At 42.1% G+C, this 27,014-nt stretch overlaps 1 protein-coding gene across 5 annotated transcripts in view; it reads right to left on the reverse strand.

The window, feature by feature from the left end:
• CDC27 (cell division cycle 27) overlaps positions 1-26,501 on the reverse strand; it is a 51,793-nt gene extending 25,292 nt beyond the window's left edge. For 3 of the 5 annotated variants that reach the window (XM_026654695.2, XM_026654694.2, XM_026654699.2), the window contains exons 1-9: positions 26,325-26,501; positions 17,283-17,358; positions 15,200-15,347; positions 12,081-12,206; positions 9,006-9,103; positions 7,761-7,915; positions 7,439-7,653; positions 6,468-6,582; positions 538-671 (exon numbers count right to left, since the gene is read on the reverse strand). In XM_026654695.2, the coding sequence (XP_026510480.1) occupies positions 538-671; positions 6,468-6,582; positions 7,439-7,653; positions 7,761-7,915; positions 9,006-9,103; positions 12,081-12,206; positions 15,200-15,347; positions 17,283-17,358; positions 26,325-26,351 (1,094 nt within the window). In that variant the 5' untranslated portion in view covers positions 26,352-26,501. The remainder of the gene's footprint in view (positions 1-537; positions 672-6,467; positions 6,583-7,438; positions 7,654-7,760; positions 7,916-9,005; positions 9,104-12,080; positions 12,207-15,199; positions 15,348-17,282; positions 17,359-26,324) is intronic. The other 2 variants (XM_026654697.2, XM_026654696.2) reach the window with 1 other exon arrangement.
• Positions 26,502-27,014: the final 513 nt, after the last annotated feature.

The raw sequence follows: 27,014 nt of genomic DNA on the forward strand, positions 1-27,014 counted from the left end.
CGCATGTGCACACAAGGAAGAGAATACACAACATATTTGGCAGTTTTCTGAACTGTTAAAGTGATGCATTTTAAACAAGTTGTTTATCAACATTTATTACTGAAATAAATATTGAGAAATCTACAACTAAGTTAGAAAGTTGAAATCATTCTCTCAAATGTCGTAAGGCATAGTTTGGCCTCTGTGTAAGTGAGGTACTCTTGCCATGAGAACTCTGAGGTACAGTGCAAAATGCATTTAAAAATCCCCCTTGTAGAGAGAATTGCCAAGTCAGGATCTTCATACCAAATTGCAATTAGGCCATTCCACCAAGAACTAGTTGAACGGATTGCAGAAATCTACTAGTTTAGCAAAAATACTGGTTACTATCGTAAGATTTTGTTTAAATAAGACCCACTTCACATTATCTCTTTCTTCATCCAATCAGGAATGACACTTCATACCATAGGTTAGATTCACTTTGTGCTTATTTGATAAGGACACAAGAAGCAAAACCAGGTGTAAAAGATGCTACTGATGTATGTAATTTTTTAATACCTTGTCTGTGGGCCAGAACTCTGTGTTTGTGCAACAAGGACTGGAGTGACTTCCCGGCTATTTCCACTCTGTGAGAAGACAGACTTTGTTCCCGCTTGGCTTATCCTGGTGACAGACTGCATAACACAAAATTTCTACAGGTTTGTTATTATGTCACTAAACGCACTGACTACATCATGTCAGAAAATAACTAATTTATATCTATTTAATATTTACAGTGAGTCGAGGGGAAAGACCAGCAGAATTCTTTTATTAAACAAGAGTGAATATTCTAGATTAGAGAATCAGCCAGCAAAGAAACTTCTCTCTCCACTTGCTGGAGAGCGACAACTGAGCTCAGCAAGGCTCAGTGGTTTGCGCATTGGTCTGCTAAACCCAGGGTTGTGAGTTCAATCCTTGAGGGGGCCATTTAGGGATCTGGGGTAAAAATCTGTCTGGGGATTGGTCCTGCTTTGAGCAGGGGGTTGGACTAGATGACCTCCTGAGGTCCCTTCCAACCTTGATATTCTATGATTCTAAGGCAGAAAGCCCCTTATATACAGGGGTCATATCACCAAAAAGCTGTGCAGTCTCCATCTGCTGGCAGGAAGAAGCCCCAGGAATCAGGCCAGGACATGCAAAGTGAAAATATGTATTTTATTTCTTTATAAAGTCTCCCCCACTGGATTAAGACGGACTACGTGAAGTGCTGTCAAACGTACAAAGTAACCAAACTGGAAAAGAGAAATTTCATTTTTCAGTAATTACATTATATTAGTAGCACTCAAAGGCCCCAATCAGCATTGGAACCTCATTGGTGTTAGGCACTGCACACACAGCTTTCAATAACCTTAAGTACTTGTTTATCACTATGTTTAGTACAGAATTAGTATTTCAATTCACATAGCATACCCTTTGCCAATAAGATTCTGCACATTTACTGCATATGCATTTGAGGCAGCTATGATGTTCACCTCGGTTACCAGAAATTGGTACCTGCAATATGACAAACTTGTCTCATTAACTTAGCATAACTGTGGATTCAGAGTGGCCTTTGTTCGTACTTTTTCTAGATCCAACGGACTGACCATTTACTCTAAGTTACAATGGGAAACAAAGGCATATTTATAATAATATATGGAGATACACCTATCTCATAGAACTGGAAGGGACCCCGAAAGGTCATTGAGTCCAGCCTCCTACCTTCACTAGCAGAACCAAGTACTGATTTTGCCCCTAAGTGGCCCCCTCAAGGATTGAACTCACAACCCTGGGTTTAGCAGGCCAATGCTCAAACCACTGAGCTATCCCTCCCTCACTAATGCTACCCAGAATAAGCCTTTCAGATCCACTGAAGTCATTATAAACAGAAAAAAAAAATTCCCCCAATATCACACATTTCCAAGTTGCTTGCTGCCTAAAACTGGGATGAGACAGCATTGGCTACATTAGTTTCGGATGATTTTATTAACAAAGCATCTGTCCTGCCCTTCCCCTTTAATTAGTTCAATCCTGGACGACACACTGCGCACCCAGCAAGACTGCTTGTCCCTTCAGGCAGGATGTACTTGGATCCATCCTAATGTTTCGTTTCTTTATTTACATGTTCCTTAGGAAACTCCTACTACAAGGCATGCACCGTCACAGCTACTGAGTTCACAAATAGTTACAGGTAATTTGAGGAGCAGAAATGAAACCGGTAAGCAATTATTTAGATGTTATAGAACATGAACCAGAATGCTAAGCCATTTGTTAGAACTATGCTTATCAATGTTTGTTTAGACAGTAACATTAAATGTAACTCAAAAGCAGTGTGTCCACATGCATTAATGAAGTACACCAACGGACTGATGAAATATTACATAGCAAAAGCGAGGGGAAACTAGTCAACAAATAGGGCTTTATCTCCTTAATATTTTAACCTAACACTTGGCTCGAGATGTATAAAAGTTGTTTCACTAGAAAGATATAGTGAACCCAGATCATTTACTACAAAGAGAAAAAAATCTTAACTCCTGTATTTAAAAATTACAGAACTAACACCTTTACTTAGAACCACACCCCAAGAGCCAATAAGCATTGAAAAAAGCATTTAAAGAGATGTTACATTCATAGACCTCTAAATACAGCAACAACAACAAAACAGAAAAAGGCATGTGGGAGAATACACATACACAGACATGCCCAAATACAAGGATGGTTGCCTTTCAATTCTGTTGTGGAAAACTGGTTAGAAGGCTAGAAATTGGTTTTAAGATACACAAGGATGGGAATCAGTGAAGCAAGCAGGTTTCCGGAGAATTGCAGTAGCACACAGCAGAAGGTCCTGCTCCATCAGAGCAGAGATGGGAATGTAAAACTAAGGGCAGAACGAGCAAGTGAGTTAATTGAGGGAAGAGCATAATGCAAAACAGAGCATAACCGATGGAGGATACTGAGGAAGAATGTGATTTAGCAGCGATGAAATGCCAGTGGAGGTTTTTCAGGTAAAAGGTAATGCAGTCGTGCTTGTATATATTGGTGAAAGTGTGACTCCAGTGTTCTGAACAAAGTGGAGAGACATCAGGAGGCCACAGAGGAAGACTTGGTAGCTACACCATTCAAAAGTGACAAATCCACAAATAAGTGATTGAGCAGAGTGAGTGCTGAGTTAGTGGGAGATGATCTAGGTGGTAGATGGACTTGTAGGTCAAGTTTCCAGGTCAAGGACTCTCAAATTTTGACTGACTAATGGAAATAAAACACAGCAAGCTAAGCACCAACACTGAATTTGCCCAGACCATTGACTGATAAAGCAAGTTCTACTTGGAGGAATTTGATACCTTATTTGAGACCTCCTTTCAGCACCTTAAAAATACATTCCTTTATAAACGTCTTTGAAAAGGGCAGCTATTAACAGTTGCACCAAGAATGCCATAAAATACGTATAATTTACTAAAAATATATGGATAGAGCCCTGCAAATCTGCAGATATCCGCTTTACATCCGCAGAACATATTTGCGGATCGGAAGCAGATACAAATTCTATATTCTCAAGAAAGAAAAGGTGCCCGTAGCAAGTGGGTTAAGTCATTAGATTTTCTCTAACGCAAGGGTTCTTAAACTTTCTACATCGTAGACCGTATCTTAGAGAATCATTTTGGACACCTTGCCTCCCATTCACGATACCTATAACATCTCTATGGCAACTAAAGCAAATGCTTACATGGAAAATGTTTAAAATAGAAACAATAGTTAGCGTCATGCTATCAGCCAGCTCTCTGTGGACCATCACCAAGTATTCTGGGCTGGGCTGATTCATGAACCAAGCTGAGAACTGCCGCTCTCATGCTTCCTTATGTGTGGTAATTTCAATTCACATACTTCCGAAAACAACCCCTAAAAAGTAATAGAATAAAAGACGATATACAAGTGAACATTTGGCGGACTTGATTGAGCCTTTAGGCTCAGCCCTGCACATAAGACAACGCAAAGCTACAATCACCTCAGAGTCAGAATAGTTCCCATGCTCCTCTCTTGCTGTAGGTGATTGCAAGGTTCATTTTACAGCATGTATTACTGCTGTGCTGGACAGCACAAGTGAGAGAGCAGAACTATAGTTCTGTCCCGTTTGCAGGCTCTGGTTCTCAAAAGGGATGGGAATGGCTAGGTAGAATGAGGTACCCTACACCCAAGCTGTGTGGCTGTGTAAAGCTAAAGCAAGATGCTTGTCCTTACCACACTGCACCGTGGTACAAGGAACACTGACATTTTTTTAAAGGCTCAAAGTAAAATATTTAAGATCTGTTTCACCCAGGTGGGACAAGCTTTTAGGATCTCGGCCCTCATTTGCACCAATAAATAAAAGCCTTAACCTTGATATGAAATAGCCACTCAAGCTATAGTTAACACAAACTGCCCTCTGCAACGTGCTGATGTTTTACAATTTGGTTAATATATAAGGCCATGTTTAATTCGCTTTAAAAAAAATATATAGTGGTGTTCCTGTTTTGTTTAATTAACAATCACAACTGAATCTTATTTAGTAAAATTCTTTTTTGTAGCATTAACAATATTTTTGTATTATTACAAAAAAGGTCTCAACATTCATCAGTAATTCGTCCAAACCCATCGTAGAGTGTTCTAATGACGGTTCGCCTCCATTAGAAAGGCAGGAACCCCGAACAAAAGGATTATCAATAGATCTGGGCAGGAAATGGTTTTCTGATTCTGCAAAAATTTTCATGAGATCAAAAAATGTGCATCCTGATTTAGGATGGGAAAGTCAAAATCTCAAAAATTTTCATGAGCCAAAAATCTGAAAAAAAAAATTAGTTAGGGTCAAAGTGTTTCATTTTGACATTTATCATAATTTATTTGGTATTATAATTAGCTTAAAAATTTTTTTGGGGGGGAGGGGTGGGGAGTCATTTTGAACTGGAAGACTGGAATTTGTTTTGAAACCTTTTCTATATAAACCCACAGTACGCCCGCAGCTTGAATACTGCACAAAATTCTGCTTGCCCAATCTCAAAAAAAGCTAGATTGGAATTAGAAAAGGTACAGAGGCGGGCAACAAAAATTATTAGGGGTATGGAACAGCTTCCATACAAGGAGAGAGAAAAAAAACTGGGAATATTCATCCTAGAAAAAGAGAGAACTAAGGGGGAATATAACAGAGGTCTATAAAGTGTGGAGAAAGTGAATAGGGAAATGTTATTTACCCCTTCACATAACACAAGAATCAGAGGGTCACCTGATGAAATTAATAGGCAGCAGGATTAAAAACAAACATAAGGAAGTATTTCAAACAATGCAAGTCAACCTGTGGAACTCATTGTCATGGGATGTTGAAGGCCAAAACTATAACTGGGTCAAAAAAAGAATTAGACAAGCTCATGGAGGACAGGGCCATCAATGGCTTTTAGCCAAGATGGTCAGGGACGCAATCCCATGCTCTGGATGTCCCTAAATCTCCAATTGCCAGAAGCTGGGACAGGATAACAGACCACTCAAATGTCCTGTTCATTCCCTCTGAATCATCTGGCACTGGCCACTGTCAGAGGCAGGATACTGGGCTAGACGGACATTAGTCTGACCCAGTATGGCCATTTTTATGTTAGCTGAAAAAGTTAATCAGAACCAACCCTTTTCTGTGAAGAGTTTTGATTTAGATAAATTGGCATTTTCTGACAAAAACGTTTTGTTGGAAAATTCCTGATCAGCTCTAGTTATCAATTGAAAGAAACAAATTGGTAAGTGAGAAAAAGAAAAAAGTTCAGAACTTGATAAGGGTATTTGGTAACTCACCAAACTGAAATACTGACAATTTAAGTCAGGGCCGGCTCTGGCCAGAGCCAGGGGGGGGGCGGCCGGAGCCCCGGGGCGAGGGCGACGAGCCCTGGTGGGGGCTCCGCTCTTCCCCCGGTGGCTGGGGGGAGGGCGCCGGAGGGGAGGGCGGCCGGAGCCCTGGGAGGAGGGCGGCGAGCCCCGGCGGGGGCTCGGCTCTCCCTCCCGGCAGCCAGAGCGCTGGGGGCAGGGCACGGGGGGAGGGCGGCGAGCCCGGCTGTGGCCCCGCTCTCCCCGGCGGCCGGAGCGCCGCGCCGCCCCCCTCCAGGTGCCGCCCCAAGCACCAGCTTGGGTGCCTGGTGCCTGGAGCTGGCCCTGATTTAAGTGAATTTAGTAAAAGCAAATTTTTTATTTAATATACCCATTTTTATATAGACATTTTTCATTCTCAATAAAGTCACTGAAAACATTTCCATGACTTAGAAGGACGTTATAATTGGTTGGCTGAGGGAGAAAGTGTAATTTCAAATACAAAAAATCTGCAAGGGAAAAAAAAATACCCAACTTATCAGAGCAACTGAGCTAATCTGCGATGCTTATATACTTGCACTAGAGTTTAATTTTACATTCCCTTGTATTTAAGCTCAGACAGAATGGCAAACACATTCTTGAATGCAAGATACCTTCTTTGAAGGCGCTCCTGTAGATGGCACATCAATTACAGAAGATGAATTAGTGTAGTTTTGTAAATATGATCCATCTCCAGGACTAGGGGTTTCTAGTGGCAAAATTCCAAAACTGAGAAAAGAATGAAATGGAGATGTCAGAACCAGGACATCCTTGAAAAGCAGTATTATATTAAAAACATTTCAGAGGAAGCTTGATCTTGTTCCATTTCCAGCTGTGCCTCTGACTTCCTATGTAAGCCCTTGTGCAAGGCTCTCTATGCCTCCATAACCATCTATAAACTAGGGATAAGATTATTTCTTTTTTTACTACCCTTTCTCTGTCTTGTCTATTTAAATTGCAAGTTTTTGGGGACAAGGAAGTTCTCTTACGCATTTACAGTAGCTAGCACAAGAGGGTTCCGATCTCAGCGGGGGCCAACAGGCTTTGCTGCAATACTAATTAATTTATTTTTTTTTTTTTTAAAGGAAGAAAATGGCAGAGTCATGATCATGAGACAGAACATGTGAACCTATAAGGGGGGAGTACCGTCCTTCACATCAAAAGGCATTAGAAATCCCTAATGCAGCTTTTACTATTAACTGTTGGTTTCAAAGTTGAAAAAGAAATTCACAATCCTTTTATTAGTGACTTTTCTATCGCAGAAGTTGTACCAAGCAACACACAGAATCAAAATGCCACTCTTCTAAAGTCACAAACTGCTGGTGGCTTATTTAATTAGTTACTGAAGTTTGTTCTAAAAGTCTGATTTTTTTGGATGAAAAACTACCACTACTAAAACATGAATGGCTACTTTTTTTAAGTGATTTGGCTTTTGTCTCAGCAGCATTATTTACCCAGTACTGTCAATATGCTTGGTGCCATACAATATATAGAGAAAGACATGATTCTTGCCCAAAGACACAAGGAACAGTGGCAATGCAAATGGTCACAAAGCAGGGTTTTAAATTCCCAGTCTTAGTCTTACCTTGGTGTCAATGGGCTCAGAGCAGCTGGTCCTCCCAGTAAACTCCGACCAGTTTTTGGTTTATTTTGAGCCTGTTTAGATAATATGGCAGTTCCTGATCCAAGAGGGATAGCATCTGGTGAAATTACAGCCGAGTCAATGTAAGACATAGAGGAATCTGTGTTCAAGGAGGAATATTTTGAATTGGAGGATTCCAGGTTGAGTCTGTTCAATTCCTGAAATGGAAGACATCTTTTATAACATTCACTTGCAAGTATTTCTTAAGTCGTTCATTCAAACTGGGACAACTGCTTCAAAGGTCAGAGGGTTGGATGAAACTTACAATTGTGTCTTGTGGAGTTTCCATAAGGACAGTCTCAGGCTGTCTGTGGGATATGTTGTGATTAGACACCAATGTTGTGCAAGTGTTGGGCAAGCAACTGCTGAAGTTCTGCAAAGACGTTAATTTAAATGTTTGGTCAGGGTCTGGCTTCTCACCTGTAAGAGTGAAGAAAGATTTAACCACTGTTATCCATGACCAAATATATTTGGCGCTTGGGTAAAAGCAAAATAGAAGGGACAGTAGGTAGCTTAAGAAAAGTGAGCAAGTTTTTGTGTGTTTGTTTTTAAAAGCACTACACTAGGGACTAAGTTATTTTGGATTTCAGATATAACTCTACCACCTCTATCCATTTCATTTAATCCCCTGGAGAATTAGATAAATTAATGGAGGATAGGACCATCAATGGCTATTGGCCAAGATGGTCAGGGATGCAATCAAATGCTCTGGGCGTCCCTAAGTCTCTGACTGCCAAAAGCCAGGACTGGACGACAGGGGATGGATCACTTGATAATTGCTCTGTTCTGTTCAATCTGTCTCACTCATCTGGCAATAGCCACTGTCAGAAGACAGGATACTGGGCTAGACTGACCATTGGTCTGACCCAGTATGGCCACTCTTATGTTCTTATCCTAGGCACAAAGTTCCTAGAAATCCAGACAAGAATGTAGGAAGGCTTATTGACACATCAGTGTTCACTTATCTCAAAGAGAATTGGACAGAATCATCTACCAGCTGGTCCCTACAAAATTATCTTAGAAGATAAAATTCTGACTGAGTTGATCAGAAATCCACAACAAAAGTTGGAAATTAACCCAAAAATGTGTCTTGGAATAATCTGAATGAAAAAGAATGGTTAAAAAAAAGTGTATGCTTTTAGATGTGGGCAAGTTTCTTCTTTAAGTTCTGTGGAGCTCTTATTACAGAAAAGAGGCTATCAGAGGTAGAACTGTAGCACAATTTTTCCTCTTCAAGGGAAGATATATTTGGTCCTCTCTCGCTCCTCCCTTCCCCCGCCTCCCCACAAAAGCTCATTTTTAGAAGTCATAAAAGCCAGACAGTCAGGAAATAAGGAGCAGCTCCAAAATTAAACAGAAATACAACATATTTAGATGTGGATTGCTCTTGTGGCACTATCAAAGAAATTTTAAGAAGTTTTTCAGTCAATTATTTGCATGAGAAAATACCAACTCCAGAGGGCAATTTTTTTTAAAGCACATCTCTTCACATTGAGTTCCGCAGACCTACCTATTTCACATAGCGATTCAAAAGGGGACCAGAGGAAAGGATTTAAACTAAGGCTCTTTTGGTAACATTCGGATCCTTTGGCAAGCCGGTCTGTCTTGCTGTAAGAGAATTAAAACAAATAGTTGAAGGAAAGTTAAAACAGCATTTACGTTACGCATAACTTTCAAAAAGAAGTGAGGGGAGAAGGAAACAAGAACCTCTTTAGAGCTACTGCTATATTCTCATTTTGCGGACTACAGAAACAGTCAGTTAATTTAAAAGTTATTCAATATTTTTGCATCTGAAATATTTAGAGAAAGTTTTAAGTTTACTCATTTTAATTTGTAATGAACTCTCAAAAACCATCACAGGCTTTAAGAGTTGATGAAAGTACAACTTGATCTCTTGTAGAAGACCGGCATCTTGCTGTAATGAGTGTTCTCCACTTCCTGGCAAACAGCAAATAAACAGACTAGCCTCTCAGCCATTTTAGGTTGCGAAATGATTATTTGTATTCAGCATATTGGTGTCCAGTTCAAAGTAACTTTGTGCTGGATAATAATTCTTAATTGGGGGGGGTAAGGGGGGGGCTATAAAAAGTAACTTATTTCAAGGTCTCTCTTTTCTTTTTTTAGTAACTACTGATGCTATGCTTGAATATTAAAACTATTAAATGGAATACGGTTTTTGGATTTGTTTGTTTGTTTCTCTTAGGGAAAGCAGCAGGCTGACAATCCAGGTTATATTAAGCTTCAAATAATGCAGACACCAAAAAGAGAAGAGGTTCAATACTAACGAAGCCTGAAACTAACATTTAAGCGTGCTCAGTTACACTGCGGCAATGCTATTAACTGTAATTAAGCAAGGAAATAACAAGATGTTTGGTAGGTAGGGCTATCAACATTCTATGGTAGCAGAGGGTCTTGCACCCCCCCAAAACAAAGAACCTTCAAAATATGCCTAATGTATTTTACAAAGATTTTTTGTTTTTAAACATCTGTACTATGTGTGACATTGCACCCCATATTCTTCATAGAAATATTGTTATGATATGACTATGACATGTTTTATGCAAGAGGGGTCATGTGAGGTATCATTGAAACAGTTCTACTGCATGTATCAGTTTTGTATCTGAAGCTAGGAATATTGACCATGTATCTGTATTTCAAATGTGCTACTTTGGGTGACACCCACAACTAGCCCTTCAGGTACAACAATGAAAAAGTCAGACAGGGCTGATGGCCCATCAGCAGAGACAATGGACTGTGAAAGAGCTTCGTCTTCCTGTGGATGCTCCAAACAGCCTGCGAGTAATACCTGCTACGACCCTGCAGACACATGTGACTGAGTCACCTGGTACCGGACTCCACCTTGGAATGCCAGTGTTTTTCCACTGGAAGACCAACGGTTCCCGCCATACACAAAAGCTATACAAGGCAGGGGAGTGACATCATCGTGGTTCTCCTCTGCCTCCCCACCCAAAGAGACACTGGGAAACACTGGAAAGAAGAACTGAACTGGGCGGAGAAGAGTTGAGCCCAGGCTGGAAGGGTGTCTAGCCTGTGAGTAATAATACCTGAAGTTTCAAGCTGCAGGCCAGTGCAGCTGGCTTTCAAGAACCTTTGCAATCTGCCTGAAACAACATTTAGGGTGAGAAATTACTATTTGTCGCCAATTTCTTTAGTGAATCAAGCTTAGTTTCGTTTTTTGTTTTATTTGCTTAGTAAACTGCTTTGTTCTGTTTGCTATAATCACTTACAATCTGCCTTTTGTAGTTAATAATTTTTTTTATTATTAAACCCAGTTTGTGCAATTTCTAAGAAGTTGTGCATATCTCTTCATTGAGAAAGAGGGCGAACTTTTATGAGCTTGCGCTGTGCAGACTTATCTATAAAGCGCAAGACAATATACCTTTGGGTCTACACTCCAAGGGAGGTGGGCACCTGAGTGCTGGGGCAAGTCCCTTAAACTGAGTCTTCCCAGAGCTAATCTCAGTGTCTGTGTCTTTCTGCAGGTGGGTGTGGCCCTGCCTGAGTGTGTGCTGGAGGAGGCTTAAGAGCCTGCCTCAGCAAGACAGGTTAAAGGGGGCCCACGCGGGCTTAGTGGTATCTCAGTACATCAGGTGGCATCTTGAAGGAGGGCAACCCGTCACACTATGTTTAGAATATTTTACCTTCTTTAATGCCTTTCATCAGAGGCTCTCAAAACACTTTACAAATACTAACCCTCCCAACGCACCTGTGAGGTAGCCAGTAGTTTTACAGTCCTCTGTGAAACAAGTATCCGGTTAACATTCGTAATGGCTTTCTACTGTGTAAAGACTTGCTAAATACAAAGGTTTGGGTTTTTTTGTTTTTGTTTTTACTATTTCTTTTATTTTAATAAATTTATTGGAATCCTCCTTTGTGTCTATGGATGAAGCACACTACAGGAGAGCGAAGCATTATTGTATAATCAAATTTAATATGCATAGTTCTCCTGAAAAAAATCATTAAAAGTTAATTGGATGAAATTTTTGGAAGAGAGCCTCCAGAGAAGACCGCAATTCAATACAGAAGTACTTGTGGAGGGTGGGCAGTAGTGATATATTGATCAACAGGTGGACACCTGAAAACTTCCTCCAAAGAAGGCTAATATTTCTCCAACCAATAGGCCACATATTTTGGGGAGAATGAGCACACACACACAAAAAAAAATCTCAAAACAGGTTCCTGTATTGCCAATTTATTCACTGCCCACAAAAAAATCCAAAACAAAATAAAATAAACCCACACACCTTCCACGAAATGCTAATGTGTATTTTCATGCAACTGGCAAGCCACATGAGGGAGGCATCAGACTTCCTCTATAGATTACCATCATTTGGGCCTTGATCCTGCAATCTGCACTCTGAGCGAACACTTACATTTGCTGTCACAAAGGGGCTCCACAGGTATCTGCCCATGTAGATCAGATTGCAGGATTGTTGGGGATATGTAACCTGAGAGCAGTTGTGACCTGTGGGGTGTGCCAGAAATATTTTCATGGCTAAGAACTGCCTCAGCCAAATCAAAATCCATTATTCAATAACCATCATCATAAAAAAAGAAACCTTACCAGTATACATGTCCCAGTAATGAGAGGGTAAAGCATGCAGAGTCACCAAACTCCGTAACAACGTCATCATGGCTTTTCTGTTTATTTAACACTCCACCAGATAAGATCTGCTCCCCTTCTGCCAGCCTTATTAAAAAAACAAAAAGAGGCTTAAAGGGGTTATAAGGCTCACAACAGTAGTGGTAGTCCAATATTTCTATCCTGCTGTAAACAAAAACAAGATATGTTGTCAATACTAATGAGTTCCAAATTGGGCACTCTCCTCCCTGACAAGTCTCAAAATGTAGAGTATTGCACCCTGTGCCTTATAGAGACACTACCAGTTTAAGTGCAGAACACTTACCCTCTGAAAGTCAGGCACCTTTAAAGGGGTGTCAAGGAAAACAACTGGATTTGGCTTGGTCTCCTAGCTACAATGTACCATGTATGGTCTCTGGCAGCTCCATTCTTGTAATTTAACATGGGGCTGTCCAATGGACTTGGAATTTTGATGCCTTGCTTACTTACAAGGACAGAACTGACAGGTGGAATCAAATGCCTGGCACAGTGTACTGCACATAGACGTAACAGTACAATCTACTATGGATTGGTTTGTGCAGTCTAAAAGCAGGGATTTTAACATCACTGCAACTCTAATATTTTATTGGAAGGAAGGGACACAACTTTTTTTTTTTTGCATGTCAGGGAGAGAGGGGGCTGGTCAGACTTGACAGTATCCCTTTGAGCTTGTCTGCACACCAAAGATTGTACTGTTTTACCTAAACCAGTACAGTTTAAGTAACACAATCCCCCTAGTGTGAAGGCAGTTACATTATTAAGATGCTTATTCCACTTCCTTTATGGGAATAAGCTATACCGGAATATAACTTTATACAGCTGTGATTGGCAGGGGAGAAACAGAGCAAATCAGCTTACACTGGTCCCTTCCAAGAAGAGCGTTAAACTGATTTCTATTTCAACAGAACGTTTGGCAATCAGATGTTCCACTTTACTACAGCAGGTATCACAACAAGAAATGTTAGAGTGGCACTATACTGAACAAAGTCAAAGTCTTAAATAAAAACAGAAATGCAATTATCGTTGATTTCCCCCCCATATTTACTTGCCCATTGCTGATGGGCAAGAGTTTTCCGCAGGCCCCTCCACAAAACATCTTTCATGCAGCTTGGTTACACAATGTGGGTGGGATCCCAAGAGATGAGCTCCGTCCCTCGAAAAATATACAGTATGGTACAACCCAGGAAACAAATGTATCAAGTTCAGCCTATTGATTGCACTACAACAGAAGATAAGCATGTGCTTTATAGCCTGTTATTTAGCAGAAGTAGAGAATTCTCTATGCGCCCATAAAAACAGCCATTAGGATTTGTTCTATCCAAGACTGCCTTGTTTCCTAGGACCCATTGTGGTAACTGTGGTCAGCTGAGATATTCTTGCTGTCTGTCCAGTCCCCAGGGTCAAGCTCAGGGAGGGCACAGAAGGCAGAACATTTTTATGGAGGGCCCTCAATTCTGGAAGTCACTCTTTCCTATGGTCTGCAGGATCTAGTTCAAGCTGCATCTGTTAAGTCTGGCTTTCTTTTGTGAAGGGATGAAGGTCTAATTTTTAAACAGCCATATTGCTTGGTCAATATTTTAAGTCACATTACATGATAGGACATATAAAAAAACCCCCCAAAGTTAAAAACATGAAGTTTAAGCATAAGTCCAGTTTCCTACAGAGTCATACCTTCCAGACGACAGCTCCCTCAAAAATCTATGTTCATATTCTACCCTCGTAATATGCTCTAGTTTTCTGTCACAGCCTTCAACAAGCTGTTTTTCCAAAAATAGCCCTTCCTGCTGCTGAACCCAGATTGCCATGCTACCCTTTAGCAGGACATGGCAGCTTTCTTCACATTGTTGTAGGGATTCTCTTTCCCCTTCACAGTGGGCTTTTTAGTCTTAAGAGGAATCCAATTCAAATGTGAAAAGAAACTTTCAATATAAGAGACACTGCTCACAGAGCAGGCAGAAGATAACTAGGAGAATAGACAATAAGTGAGAATCTACTTGATTTTTAGCCACTCTGCTGAAACTACCATCCAGGATGCCAGTTGCAATGCTGATTTTGTGATGTGGCTAGGAAAGATCTTGATTGCAACAATAAAACTCATTCCACTGGAACAGATAAATCTTGATTATCATTGATCCAGACCAGATCTGAATCAACCACTAGAAGCATACTTTGACTACCCCTCATTTTGAGGGAGGTCCCTCATTTCAGTCATAAAGTTCCCCGTGTTCCACAGAAATTTGGTGTCCCCTTATTTTTATCGTTGAAAATTAATCAGAAATGCAAAGTCGTGAGTCTGAGGTTATACAGTTGCTTACTCTAAAAGGAAGGAATCCCACAGCATTTTAAGTTCCCTGCATGTACATTATTTCTTCTCTGCCACCCCCACGTTGGGTCTTTGTCATATGTTGTGTCCCACATATGGGCCTCAGTAGTTTGCGAGGTCTGCCTAGATGTGAATGGGAAAGGGGACACAGAAGGCATTTACTTTGTCCCCAACAAAGTCTGTAGCCTTATCAGACTCTAGTCTCATCTTATTATAAAAATTAACTCTAAATGGGCTACATTCATCTGTACAGAGAGCCAGCTCAAGGCCTATACACCACTTATGTCCCACTTAATGTCTATTTTGAAGACTTAAGGGGTGCATAAGGCCTGGGTGAACTCAAGTTTCTATTTTCTTACATCTGCACCAACTTGGTCAACGGTGACAGATTTACTGGTTGAAGGGTTGGGGTTTTTTTAAGTTCTAGATTCACTTTAGCAGCAGTTTAAGAAACGAGCTAACAACAAACTAAGGTGGACGCACTGAAGAGCACAGTCCCAAACTGGTTTCAGAAGTGACTTTCTAGACAATTTCACAACTCCTTTGTAAAGCTCTCAATACCTTTTAGCGGTTTCTGCAATATGGGCTATTGTTCTTTAGGTCCAAATCTGAAAGCAAAATGAATTCCACTTGTGATAATCCTGAGAGCTGAAAGACCAGTGAATTACCAGTTTATGCAACACAGTTTCCTAAAAAAACCTACCAAAATACTGCAATACAATATAAACTGATGACTTACTTGCTGAGGTCGACACAACACTTTGCCAGCAGATATTTACATTGTGGGGTGGTACAGCTATGTCCCTTTAGGAGCCTGTATGCTTTATATGCCTTTCCTGAGCGGTAGTAACATGTTGCCAGCAAAAACAGTGCTTCCTCTGAGTGTACTAAACAAACAAATCAAAAACAAAAACGTTGGTATCCTTTGATCATTTAATATTTTTGTACAAGTGGTTGAGCTCCATAGGACTGCTGGCAACAGGATGCACAAATAATGTGATTCCTGCTATGAGGGGAAAAAACAGGACAGATTAAAGTAATCAAGTGTATTTCCTTTACTAGCCAGAGCATAAGAGATTTCAGCATCCCAAGATCTTGTAGTAATCATGGCTGCCCCATCTACTGCAGTGAATGAACACCAACCATTTTGGCCCCCACATCTAACAAATGATTCACTATCTTTCTTAACAAAAACATACTTGAAGAAATAAAGTGAAACAGTCATTTCTAATGGAACAGAATTAGTGCGACAGCTTTTTGAACATAGCAAGTCAAGGATCAGGAAGGTAACTTCATCACAAAAGTACTAACTAATAATATTTTGCCATCCATATCTAGATGCATCTTAAAACAAGGTGCACAATTTTTCCTATTATGGGGTGGGGAAAAGACTAGGTAGCTGGGTGGATTTCAATGGGACTTGGGTGCTTTTGAAAAATTTGACTTGGTAGTACTATTCTTTGGGTAAGGATTACACATCCACCCTTCAGTAAGTCAGACTGAGCTCACAACAGCCACTTTTAAACTTGTTTTAGTATAGTTTTGGTGGTTGTGTGGAAAGGGCCTTAATTAAATTATATTTTCATTTCTGTCGCAAAGTATTTACACTTTGCAAAAATTGTGGCTACACAGAGAGGATCCAAAGAGACATGTATTTGTAATAAAGAAGGGGACTAGGACTGACAGTTTTTAGAAGGATCATTTAGAACAGAGAGAACTTCAAGTATGTCAAGACTTCACTTGCTATCAACTCAAAAAATGTTGACCTTAAAAGAAAATCTTTAGCAAGAAGGCATCTTTCCCTCCCCCAAGTTGGCTGCTGCTGCTGCCTCATTGTAAACCACTTGAACTAAGGACAGACTGACCAAAATAATCTGGAAACGATGCATCTTATGAAGATCCAAAAGTTACCATGAAGTATTGAAAGCAGCAACAGCCAGACTGCCATTTATTTGATGTGCATATGCAACTTTGTTCTTAATATTAAAGAAAATTTAAGCAACAGACTCAAAAGAAATTTTTGGATAGCAGCTCCTTGATCCAGAGAAGTTTAAATACATGACAAAGGCGTTATGTTTGAGCTCAGAGAAAGGGCATAAGCCAGAACACTCATTGTTTTTTGCTGACCAATTTGTTTAGCAACATTATTATGAAAGCCTCTATGTCCAGCAAGAGGTGAGGAGCTGCAATTGGAAACTGAATCTGGGCTAGACAAAAATAGCATAGTGATCCAAGAATTAAAAAAAGGTATGTAAATACAAAGTTTCAGCCAGAAGCAAGCTCAGCAAATAAAGGTCCTGAAGTTATTTTTTTAAAAAAAAAAAAAAAAGTGAAGGTTTCAAGTTGGTGTCACTATAGAAGTATTTGTTAAATAAGCCGTTCTGAAGGGGCACCATCTACCTGAAATCTATTCAGTTAAATTTAATTAGTTTCATGTACCATATCTACCCCGCCAAACAGAGATTTTTTTAAAGTCACATTTTAAAAAAAGTTTCTCCCCGTCGCTATATGAAAGATCCACACAAACACGGTAATATAGTACAGGGGAGAACAGTGAAACCCAGAGTAGTCCAGGGTGTATAGCAAATTGAAATGATAGAAAAAAAATTGTTTTTCCCCTATACTCTAGTCTTATAGTAAGTTTAGGTAATATCTGATATTGTTACAAGTAACATTTGATTTTTATCTCAACTGTGTCTCTTCAATTGCAGGGAAGTTTTTAGAATAGAAATAAATAAACCTTTATTAGCCAAGTGAAAAAGAACAGAAGCCCTAAACATCCTTAGCAAACTTAAACCATTAATATTTAGTGAGGCACATACCTTCTGCATATAGTCTTTCTGCCAGAAACACTGCATCTCGATAAGCATAATGATTAAGTGCTTGCCATATAGCAGCCTGTAGAAGAGAAAAAATACATTTTCTAATGTGTGTAAATGGATACATGTGATTCAAAATTCACAGGGAAAACTTTTTTTAAATCCATATTAAACGCAGGAAATACCAAGAACCAGCGTCCATAGCCAAAGGCCCAGCAAAATTAAATTGCCTAGTAAATGTGCAATATTGAAAGGCCACACAATATTAAAAACCTTAAGAATAATTTTAAAATGACTGCCTGAGAGAGAGAGAGAGATGCATATAAGGGATGGGTCCATAGTACAGACTTCACTATATTTTAAAGCCATGTAAAGAGGCCTAATGTTCTAACTTGGCACAAGTATTTCTCTAATATTAGGGACACAACTGTCATGTCCTCCCACCCCCAGTGCCTGTTCCTGTAAGTACACCTGTCTATGAACCAGATCCAGCTCTCACTAAAGTCAAGTGGAGTCTTTTCCACAGAGGAGTGGAAGTGGGACTGTGATCTATATATGATTGAGTATTGCTGTAAGAAGTTACTACCAAAAATTATATATCTAAAGCAAAGGATAAGAACACACTCAGGAGCCTATAGTGACACTAAGCAATCTAAATTTGTTCTTCTGTTTGCAGCTCTTATATTAAATTAATAAATACTGAGCAAAGAAAGTTAATCTGTACCTAGTACATATTAATCAAGTTTTAAACAAACCAGTGCAATTCTGTGGGTTTTTACCAACAGCTGATTACCACAAACTACACAGACAGCTTAGAGATCATGCCAATGGCAACATCAAACACTGTATGACTGCTGTCAACTGCACATGATAGCAGAATGGCATTTTCTGTGAGGGTACAGCTGCACACATTCCACAGTGAGCCAAGATGAACATGATCCATTGTTAGGTGGTGTGTGAAAAACAATGTCTTACTTCCATTGATTGGAGCTCTGAGATTCTATATAGGAATGCACAAACTGCAGTGAGATGTCGAGGGAATTGCTGTATATCACAAAGATTGCACTTATACATTTGAACACAGACTGAGTAGTTTGTTCATCCATTGCTGAACAGTCACACAATTATCCCTAGACCTTATCATTACCATTAATCCTTTGGGTTTTTTGTTTGTTTGTTTTTAAGTTAGTAATATCAGAGATCAGAATACCTCAAGTGATTAGTACTTTTCCTGTTTAAAAATGAAATATCAGTTTACTTTTATTTAACCTGGTGATAAACATTAGTGGAATTTTAGAACACTTAGTGGAGGAAAATTTGTGCCACTTTCTTGAAGATTTGTGTTTTGAGCCACTCTCAGTGTCAGTTTTGTCTGTGCTGCATGCCTCCACTAACCTGGTTGAGAGAGACTGAGGAGTGATAGGTAGAAGCCAGAACAGCCTGGAAATAAGTTCTAAACATTTTTTGTTTTACACAAGTTAAAACTGATTTCCCTTCTAATTTTGAAGCGTTATACGTGCATGCAAAGGGCAGTCTAGATGTGACATTAATAGTGTTACTCAAGTTGCTGCCACTACTTAAATGATGTATTTACTGCGCCAGAGATGGAAAGTTCCTCTAGTTGTCCTCTCAACAGGTAGGCCAGGACTACACTTCAGAGTTTTGTTGGTATAGCTACGTCAGTCAGGGCTGACATTGCTGACACTGGATGGGAGGGCCAGGGCTAAGGTGGCACAAAACATTTTCTGTCTCAGGTGCTTCGCTGGCTGGTTCTTGCTCATAAGCTCAGGGTCTAACTGATTCTCATGTGTGGGGTAAGGAAGTAATTTTCTCCCCAAGGTCACTGCCGATCTGACCTGGGGTTTTTTTTGCCTTCCTCTGTAGTGTATGGGAGCAGGTCTAGATAATCCTGGCAAGTGACATTTATTATATAATCATTTCCCTGCCATTGCAGGGGCCTCAGGCACTTGTGCACCTTCTTTGCCCGTGGCACATAAATGGAGTCTCCTCTGGGCTGTAATACATTGGTCTAATTTCAGTTGTTGGGTTTAGTGTGCGGGTATTGGTGATCTGTGCTATATAAATGGCCAGACTAGATGATCTTGTGGTCCCATCTGCCTTTAAACTCTACAACTCTAATAGGCACCAACTATGGTGTCATGTTATTAACCATAGGGAATCTATATACAACCTACACAGTAGAGTTTTGAATAACTATGTAGATTATTATACAGGAAATTTCTATACGAGATCACTAACCTTTCACCTGTAGACTCCTCCAATACATTTAAAACTCAACCATTTTTAAATACCTGTGAAAGCCATGTTTGATTGAGTCTCTTGGTTTGATTGATATACTGCAAGTACAGTATTTTTCAGTTTAAAAGCCCAGTTCACAATAGTATTGTTGTGTATCCAAGAGAAGTTTAGTCACAAAGTTTGCCTGAAGTGATCATCTTTGATTTTATCCTGAACCAGTTCACATTTTGTTTTGCGCACGGGGCAGAAATAGCCCCTTGCATAAATTAGAGACGCATCAGAGTTCCATTTTCCTCCTGTTACCTGCTATGCCTCTTCCTTTATTCAATCAAATGCCTATATCTGAATGACAACAGGTCATATCTATTTAGACCTTGGGTTTGTAAAACAGCATGCATACCTTTGATGCTAAATAAGTGATTATAGAAGAGTTTTAAGTCAGTATACTTCTGGCAACCTGCTCTTGTTTGAGAGTTATAACCTTGCCCGAGTCTGGCATAGGCTGTAAGCGAGTGACTTTTGGTTGTGTTACAGTTATGTCACATCTACATTATAAAATTGGTACCACAAACCGGTTCAGCCAACCACCACTGCTGGTTAGAGGCCCAGGATTGGAACAGCAGGACTGTAGTGAGAGTTAGTAGAGCTCAGACTCTACAATGACAGTCATTCTGCAATCAAAAAGAAGCAAGTTTTATGGCCTGAATCCATTAATGGATGACAGTCAGATTGGTGACTCACATGTTGCTCTACAGATTAGTGTAAGAGAGGAAAAGAACCACCATGCTATAACACAGTAGGTTTTACAAAACAAATTTAACTGGTCTTTGGCCTCAGACTGCCAACAAGAGTGAGCAATAATTGTGGTGATAGTTCACCTTGCAGAAACAAAGCAAGGAAACTGTAACAGGGTCATTGAACATATTAAGGCAGTTGTTACCAAGACTAATGCAACAATTCAGCATGCCCAAACTGCGGCAGTGCCTTCACAGAACCATTTTGGTGCTTCCCCCTGCAGCACACCTGACAATTGTGGTTGTATCAGTGCATTCTAGGAGATACAAAGCACCAATTCACAGGGCACAGAACTGTTGCTGCAAGCAGGTGCTTTGGAGTATTTACCCAATAAAAGCTACTCCATTGGCTTTAGAACTGGCTGACCTAGTGCAGCTGAACTGTTTGTGGTTTCTCATCTACAATGGGGATAGGCCTTTTTAGGTGGCACCTGTTCATCCAGACCAGAGGTAGAGATCTCACCACTGTGGTTACAACCAACATTTAAATGATTCAGACAGCTGATCTGCATGGACACAGGGCATGATACAGGGGTTGCAGGTTCAAAGTGTTCCAACCAATAGTTTATTGTAACACTTCCCCATAGAGTAGACCAGCGGTTCTCAGACTTCATTGCACCGTGACCCCTTTCTGACAACAAAAATTACTACATGACCCTAGGAGGTGGGACTGAAGCCTGAGCCCGCCCAAGCCCTACCGCCCTGGGTGGGAGGGCCAAGGCCAAAGCCCAAGCCCCACTGCCTCAGGCAGGGGGTCCAAAGCCGAAGGCCAAGCGCTTCAGCCCCAGGCCAGGGGGCGGGGAAGGTGTCTGTAAATCTGAGCCCCACCACCCACACCTAAAGCCCTCAGGTTCTGGGCCCCAGCTGGTAGGGCTCCGGCTTCAGCCCCAGCAAGTCTAATGCCAACCCGGCGACCCCATTAAAACGGGGTTGTGACACACTTTGGGGTCCTGACCCAGTTTGAGAACTGCTGGAGTAGACAGAGCCCAAGAGCTTGTTCCCGTTCTTCTCTCTTCTTACCCACAACTGTTGTTATAAATCTCAGAGAAGAACTCCAAAACTATCATATCAGCTGCTGTGCAATGGGAAAGCTTCTTCAAGGAAAAGACAAATGCTTTTTCATCCAGGGGAAAGTTTCTGAAGCCTTCTCATGCCAAGCCCACCTTTCCACCCAGAAAAGCTTATTCAGCATCTGAATGTTGCACAACAGCTAAACCAAATATCTAGGTGAAGGGGTCAGGGGGATCTGCAGGGTGCGCGCTACCCGCATCTGCAGCCACCACTCCCACAGCTCCCATTGGCTGCGGTTCCTGGCCACTGGGAGCTGCGGAGCCAGTGCTGGGGGCAGCGTGTGGCGCTTCTCTGATCGCCCCTGCTCCTAGGGCCGCAGGGACATGCCAGTTGCTTCCGGGAGCCAACTGGACTTTTAACGGCCTGGCAACCCTAGATTCCCCCCACAGCGAGGCAAGCCGGCGCTTGTGGCTGCAACCCTGCAGAGGGGTGCTGAGGATCGGTGCTTCCAGCTCACGGTGTGGAGACCATGATGTGGTCAGATTAAATGAAGCAGCAGGCCGGATCCAGCCTGCGGGACGTAGGTTCCCCACCATTCTTAAAGGTTATGTCAAAAGCACTGTACTCTTGTCAACAAGAAGGGCCTGTCCACATTGCTGATTCCATGACCAGTGTAGACAAGGATTTTTTTCCTTTTAAGAAAGATCATTATAGACTACCCCCAGCCTGAAAATCAGTCTAAAATTAAATGAAAACCATGGTTTCATAGCATGATTCTTGGAGTTAGGGAAACAGCCTTACTGGCCAGGGAACCTTTGCTAACGATAACTGTACATGGTTGTTTCTATCATGTTAATCAGTCACAATATTACTCTTGCGGGAATTCTGCACCAAAAAATTAAAATTTCTGCACCAAAATATTAAAAATTGTGCGCACAATATTTTAAGATTCTGCAAAATTCTGCATTTTTTGTCAAAATAAAGCAATATAATCCAGCTAGTTTCAATTATTTTGGTAATTTATTTAAACTACAATTCAATGGACGGAGAATGGGAGTGGGGAACATTGGAGGAAATCACCAAACCCCCTCTGTCTAATAGTAATGTGACTAGTATTGACCCTTTACTTCTAAGTATTAGTCAACAAATATATGCAGCCATATGCTCAATGTTACATCATAGGCAACTGAAGAGCAAGTGAGGGCTGGGGACTCAAACCACAATTTATACTGGCTATTGACCATCTCCAATAAGGTCAGTCGAAAACAGTTCATGGAGCACATTTTGATAGGAAATTTTTTTAATGCAAAAATTTAGACCAGTTCTAATCACTAAAGCACCGTAAGCATTTAGAAGGCCATACAGTCCTTTATAACACTCTGAGAATGTAAAGGAGCCTTACAATTTTTACACCTGTTTTATACTCATGGGGGAATTCACTATGAACAATGGGAACAATTCACTAAGCAGGCAGGCTGCTACATTCTCCTCTGCCTGAGGGAACAGAGTCTGCCCCATGCCTATTTTTTCAGAAATACCCTGATGATTTAGGTCTCTACTGGCTGTTCTGGGTGCCCAAACCAACCTGTCTGCACTGCCAGATAGTAGGTGCATGACCGCTCTTGCAGCTTCCCTTTGCTTTCCCATCAGAAGTCATTTTTCTGCAGGTAAGCAAAGAAATCTGCAGGGGCTGTGAAATCTGCGCAAGCGCAGTGACACAGAATTCCCCCAGGAGTACAATATGAACAGGGCCTCGGAAAGTGTCCATCATTAGACCTGGTCATGGCAGTCAATACCAGCTATTCAATATGATGAAAACACGAGGAATTGAAGCATTCAAGAAAACTGTTAAGAGCTGCGTTGCTGAAACTAAAGGTTTTTAGAGATGAAAATTAAAATGCACCTGAGTTATATGATAACACATGGAATACATAGCTTAATTTATAATTGAAATTTGGAAGTTTTAACTGACTTCATTTGGAGGTATAAAATGGTATGTTGTCTATTTAGGACAAGATTCTGCCACCTTTACTCACTGCGAGTAGGATGTCAAGATCAGGCCCTCAAACTGGAAGCTCTTCAAGGCAGGCATTTGTCATCTTACATGTTTTTAAAATGCTATATATACATGAAACCACTACAAAGCTTTGTCAGGATTGTAAAAGTAACAGTTTTCCAAATATTAAAAAAAATAATTTGCTTTTGCAAGGTAGGGAGGGGAGATTAGGGGGAGTAAAAGATCTCTTGAATGACCATCAACATGTACTGTACAAAGGTACATGAAAAAAAAAATCTGTTTTTACACATATACTAGTCGCTTGTAATGTTGATGAGTCAGAAATGATGCCTACTCTTACAGAACATATGCAAGAAGAATGGGATAACTGGGGAAAGAAAAAGTACCAGGAGTCCAGCCAAGCAACGAACACATAATCCAACAGCGTCATTTAAATCTGTACTGCAAAAGAGAGTCTGAATGTCATAGGCTTATTACATTAGTGTCAGAATGCACCATAATCCTGTGGTTTTACTGCATTTATTACAACTGTCAGAATCACTGCACCATTGCTGTTTACTTTTAAGAACTGTGACTACAGATGACCAAAGTAGACTTCTATGAGATCACCAATGGAGGACGGAGTAACTAGGAGCCTAAACAAAGGCTGCATTGAAAATGGCACAATTAGGATCTGCAATTCACACCAGTGCAACTCCGCTGGTGGTAGCAGTGGTGGAGGCTGTAACTTAATCAGAATTCATGTTTTTACCACCTTGTCATCCAACACTTAAACTGTGCCTATAATACAATCGCCGTCATTACTGCCACCAGTAGGGCTGAGATAGTGGCAAATCACGAGTCCTACATGTACAAGTGTAGACATAATGATTGTGCATTGATGTTGCACTACCATATCAGCCTCTTTGGATAGCAAAAAAGAAGAAATCTGGTACTTCATCAAGTACACAGAATCCAAGTAGGTTTGTGTGATAACAAAAGCAGACTGCCATCAACAGCCAAGTTAGAGAAGATGGCATTAAAAGTGTCTGCCCATTTTACAAACCAAATAATATACCTCAGATAAAATACTCCACATCTCTGCCATGGAAATTTCAGGATAGCAAATGTTTTCCACCTGGTTAGCCATAATTAGGACAGCAGAAAAGATGCTGATTACACGCATTTGTAAAAATGTTAGATATTGTTTGCTGTCATCCACTATGTCAGTGGGTGTTTGCTTCCTTTCCACACAGAAGCTTACACTAGTCAGTTTTTGCTAGAATTCCCAACTGTTGCTACCACCTGTCCAGCTCCAGAGATGGCAGCAGTGGGGAGAGTATTACTGGAAAAAGGGGTCCAGGTGGCTAGAAGTGTTTTTTAGCACCACGATATCTACAGTTGTTCAGAGCAGACCTAAAGAATTTGGTGTAAAGAACACAAACTCCATATCTACACGAATAGTACCACCATTGCTACCACCTTGTTTAGGCCAAGTCAATGGAATAGGTGTTGTCTCCCACAAACAGCTACATTTTTTTTCCTTTTTGTGAGAAAAGGAAATAAAATAAATTACTGATATTTTTGTTGTGCTCAATATTGTTATTATGAATAACTGTACAGTATGCTAAGCATCTTGCCAATGTGGGAGCTGGGAGAGGTTTATAAGTTACCGGGAAAAAACATGTTCTACAAGCAGCTATTCAAGACCTTTTAAACCCTGTGTCCCAATCTATTTTGAAAGACAGAAACCTGGGGAAGATTGGAGGTCTGGTGGAAGGGAAAGGGGAGAAGATAACATGGGAAAGATTGAAGTGGGAGTTAACATAAAAAGGATGGCTAAGGTAAGTTAGATATGGTAAAGAGTGAAGGATGGATAACTTCTGAGACGGCATCACATCTGGAAAGATAGACTAGACTAAGATAAGAAGGGAAAATATACTGGAAAAACTGAGTTAAAGTTTGTTTGTTTTTTAATCTAAATTATTCCCTCCTCTGGGTCTCTGAGGCATCCCATCTCTTTTAGACTGCAAGTTCCTTGGGACAAGAAATGCCCTTCATCTGTGTGTAATCCACAGAATGGAGGACATTTAAATAGTAAAACAGCAGATGTGAAGGATGGCTGAAACAGGAAAGGAGGAATCAAGGGGTTTCATAAGGGGTCAGGGTGAAGCAGTAGAGATGGGAGAGGTCCCTCTTGGAAGTGGACTAGTCACTATTATGCTGGCCAATATCAACTCACTGTTTCCTTGTGCACCCCCCACCCGTCTGTCTGTCTCCATCTGTTGTCTATCATCTTATACTTAGATTGTAAACCTGTTGGGAGGCAGGGATGATCTTTTTGTCCTGTGTATGTACAGCACCTAGCACAGCGGGAGGGTCCCGATTCCCGACTAGGGCTATGGCAATACAAACAGTAATGATAATGGGGCTGCGATGGGAGGAGGAGAGTCCCCTGGGATGGAGAACAGCAACTGGCAGTGGGGGGTCCTCCCTGGCAGGGAAGCAGATAGAGAAGAAGGGGAGAAGAAGGGGGTGCCTCTAGGAGATCTGAGGGGAGCCTGCCCTGGAAGTGGGGGGTGTCTGGGGGGGGCTCCCTGGGCGGGGTGTGGACCCTGAGGGGAGGGCCCATCTCAGGGGGAAGGGGTGGTCTCAAATCGCGGGGGGGAGGGGAGGGGATAGGGTCCCATTCTAGGGAGGGGTCGGGGCAGGTGGCCCCCGATGCAGGGGACGAGGCCCCCACCAGGCTCCTGCCTTCCAGGAGGGGCCCCCGGGGGTCCCCCCTCAGGCGGGCGTCGCGGGTCCCTCTGAGCGGGCTGGGGGCACGGCCCCCCCGGGGGGCGCGGAGCCGGCCGCAGCCCCGCCTCGGAGGGGGTCCGCCTGGCCGGGGTGGGTCAGGCCCCAGCCCGGGTCCGGCTCGGGAGCGGCCGGGCCCCGCTAGGCCGGGCCGAGGCCTCGGTGCGGCTGCGGCGAGCGGCTCGGTACCTGGACGGGCTCCTGCAGCACCGTCATCCTGTCCCCTCAGCGCCCGCGGCGGGGCGGGCCCAGGCTCCGCCTCAGTCCGTGTCCCGGTCCCGGCGGCGGCGGCGCGGCCCGGCCCGGCCCCTGCTCATTTAAACTCACAGCGACCGTTACCGGGGCAGGCACCAGGGAGGGAAGGAAGGAGGCCGGCCAGGCGCCGAGTCCCTCCGAGCGGGGACGGAAACACCCGAGGGGGGGCGGAAATAGCCGAATGGGGACGGAAATACCCGAGGGCGGAGCGGGCCACCGCCGAGCGGAGACAGAGCGCCGAACGGATGCGGAAACACCCGAGCAGCCGCCTTGGGGCCCGAGCTGACGGAGATAGCCGAGCGGGACCCGAGCGCTCCCGGCGGCACAGGCCGAGCTGTGATGACAGCCAGGGCCTCGGACGGCTGCGACTGCTCTGCCCGTCCCTGCCGCGCTGCCTCTCCCGGCCCGATCTCTCCTCCTCGGCTTCCCCTTCCCTTCCTCTTCCTCCCTTTCACTCTCCTCCTCTGCCTCTCCTTCCTTCTCCTCCTCTCCCTCCTCTCCTTCCCCCTTCCCCTTCCCTTCCTCTTCCTCTGCTTCCCCTTCCCTTCCTCCTCCTCTCTTTCCCTTTCACTCTCCTCCTCTGCCTCTCCCTCCTCTCCTTCCCTCCCCTTCTCCCTTTCCTCT

Source organism: Terrapene carolina, unplaced genomic scaffold, assembly GCF_002925995.2.
Source record: "Terrapene carolina triunguis isolate 2854851 unplaced genomic scaffold, T_m_triunguis-2.0 Scaffold193, whole genome shotgun sequence".
NCBI lineage: Eukaryota > Metazoa > Chordata > Testudines > Emydidae > Terrapene > Terrapene triunguis.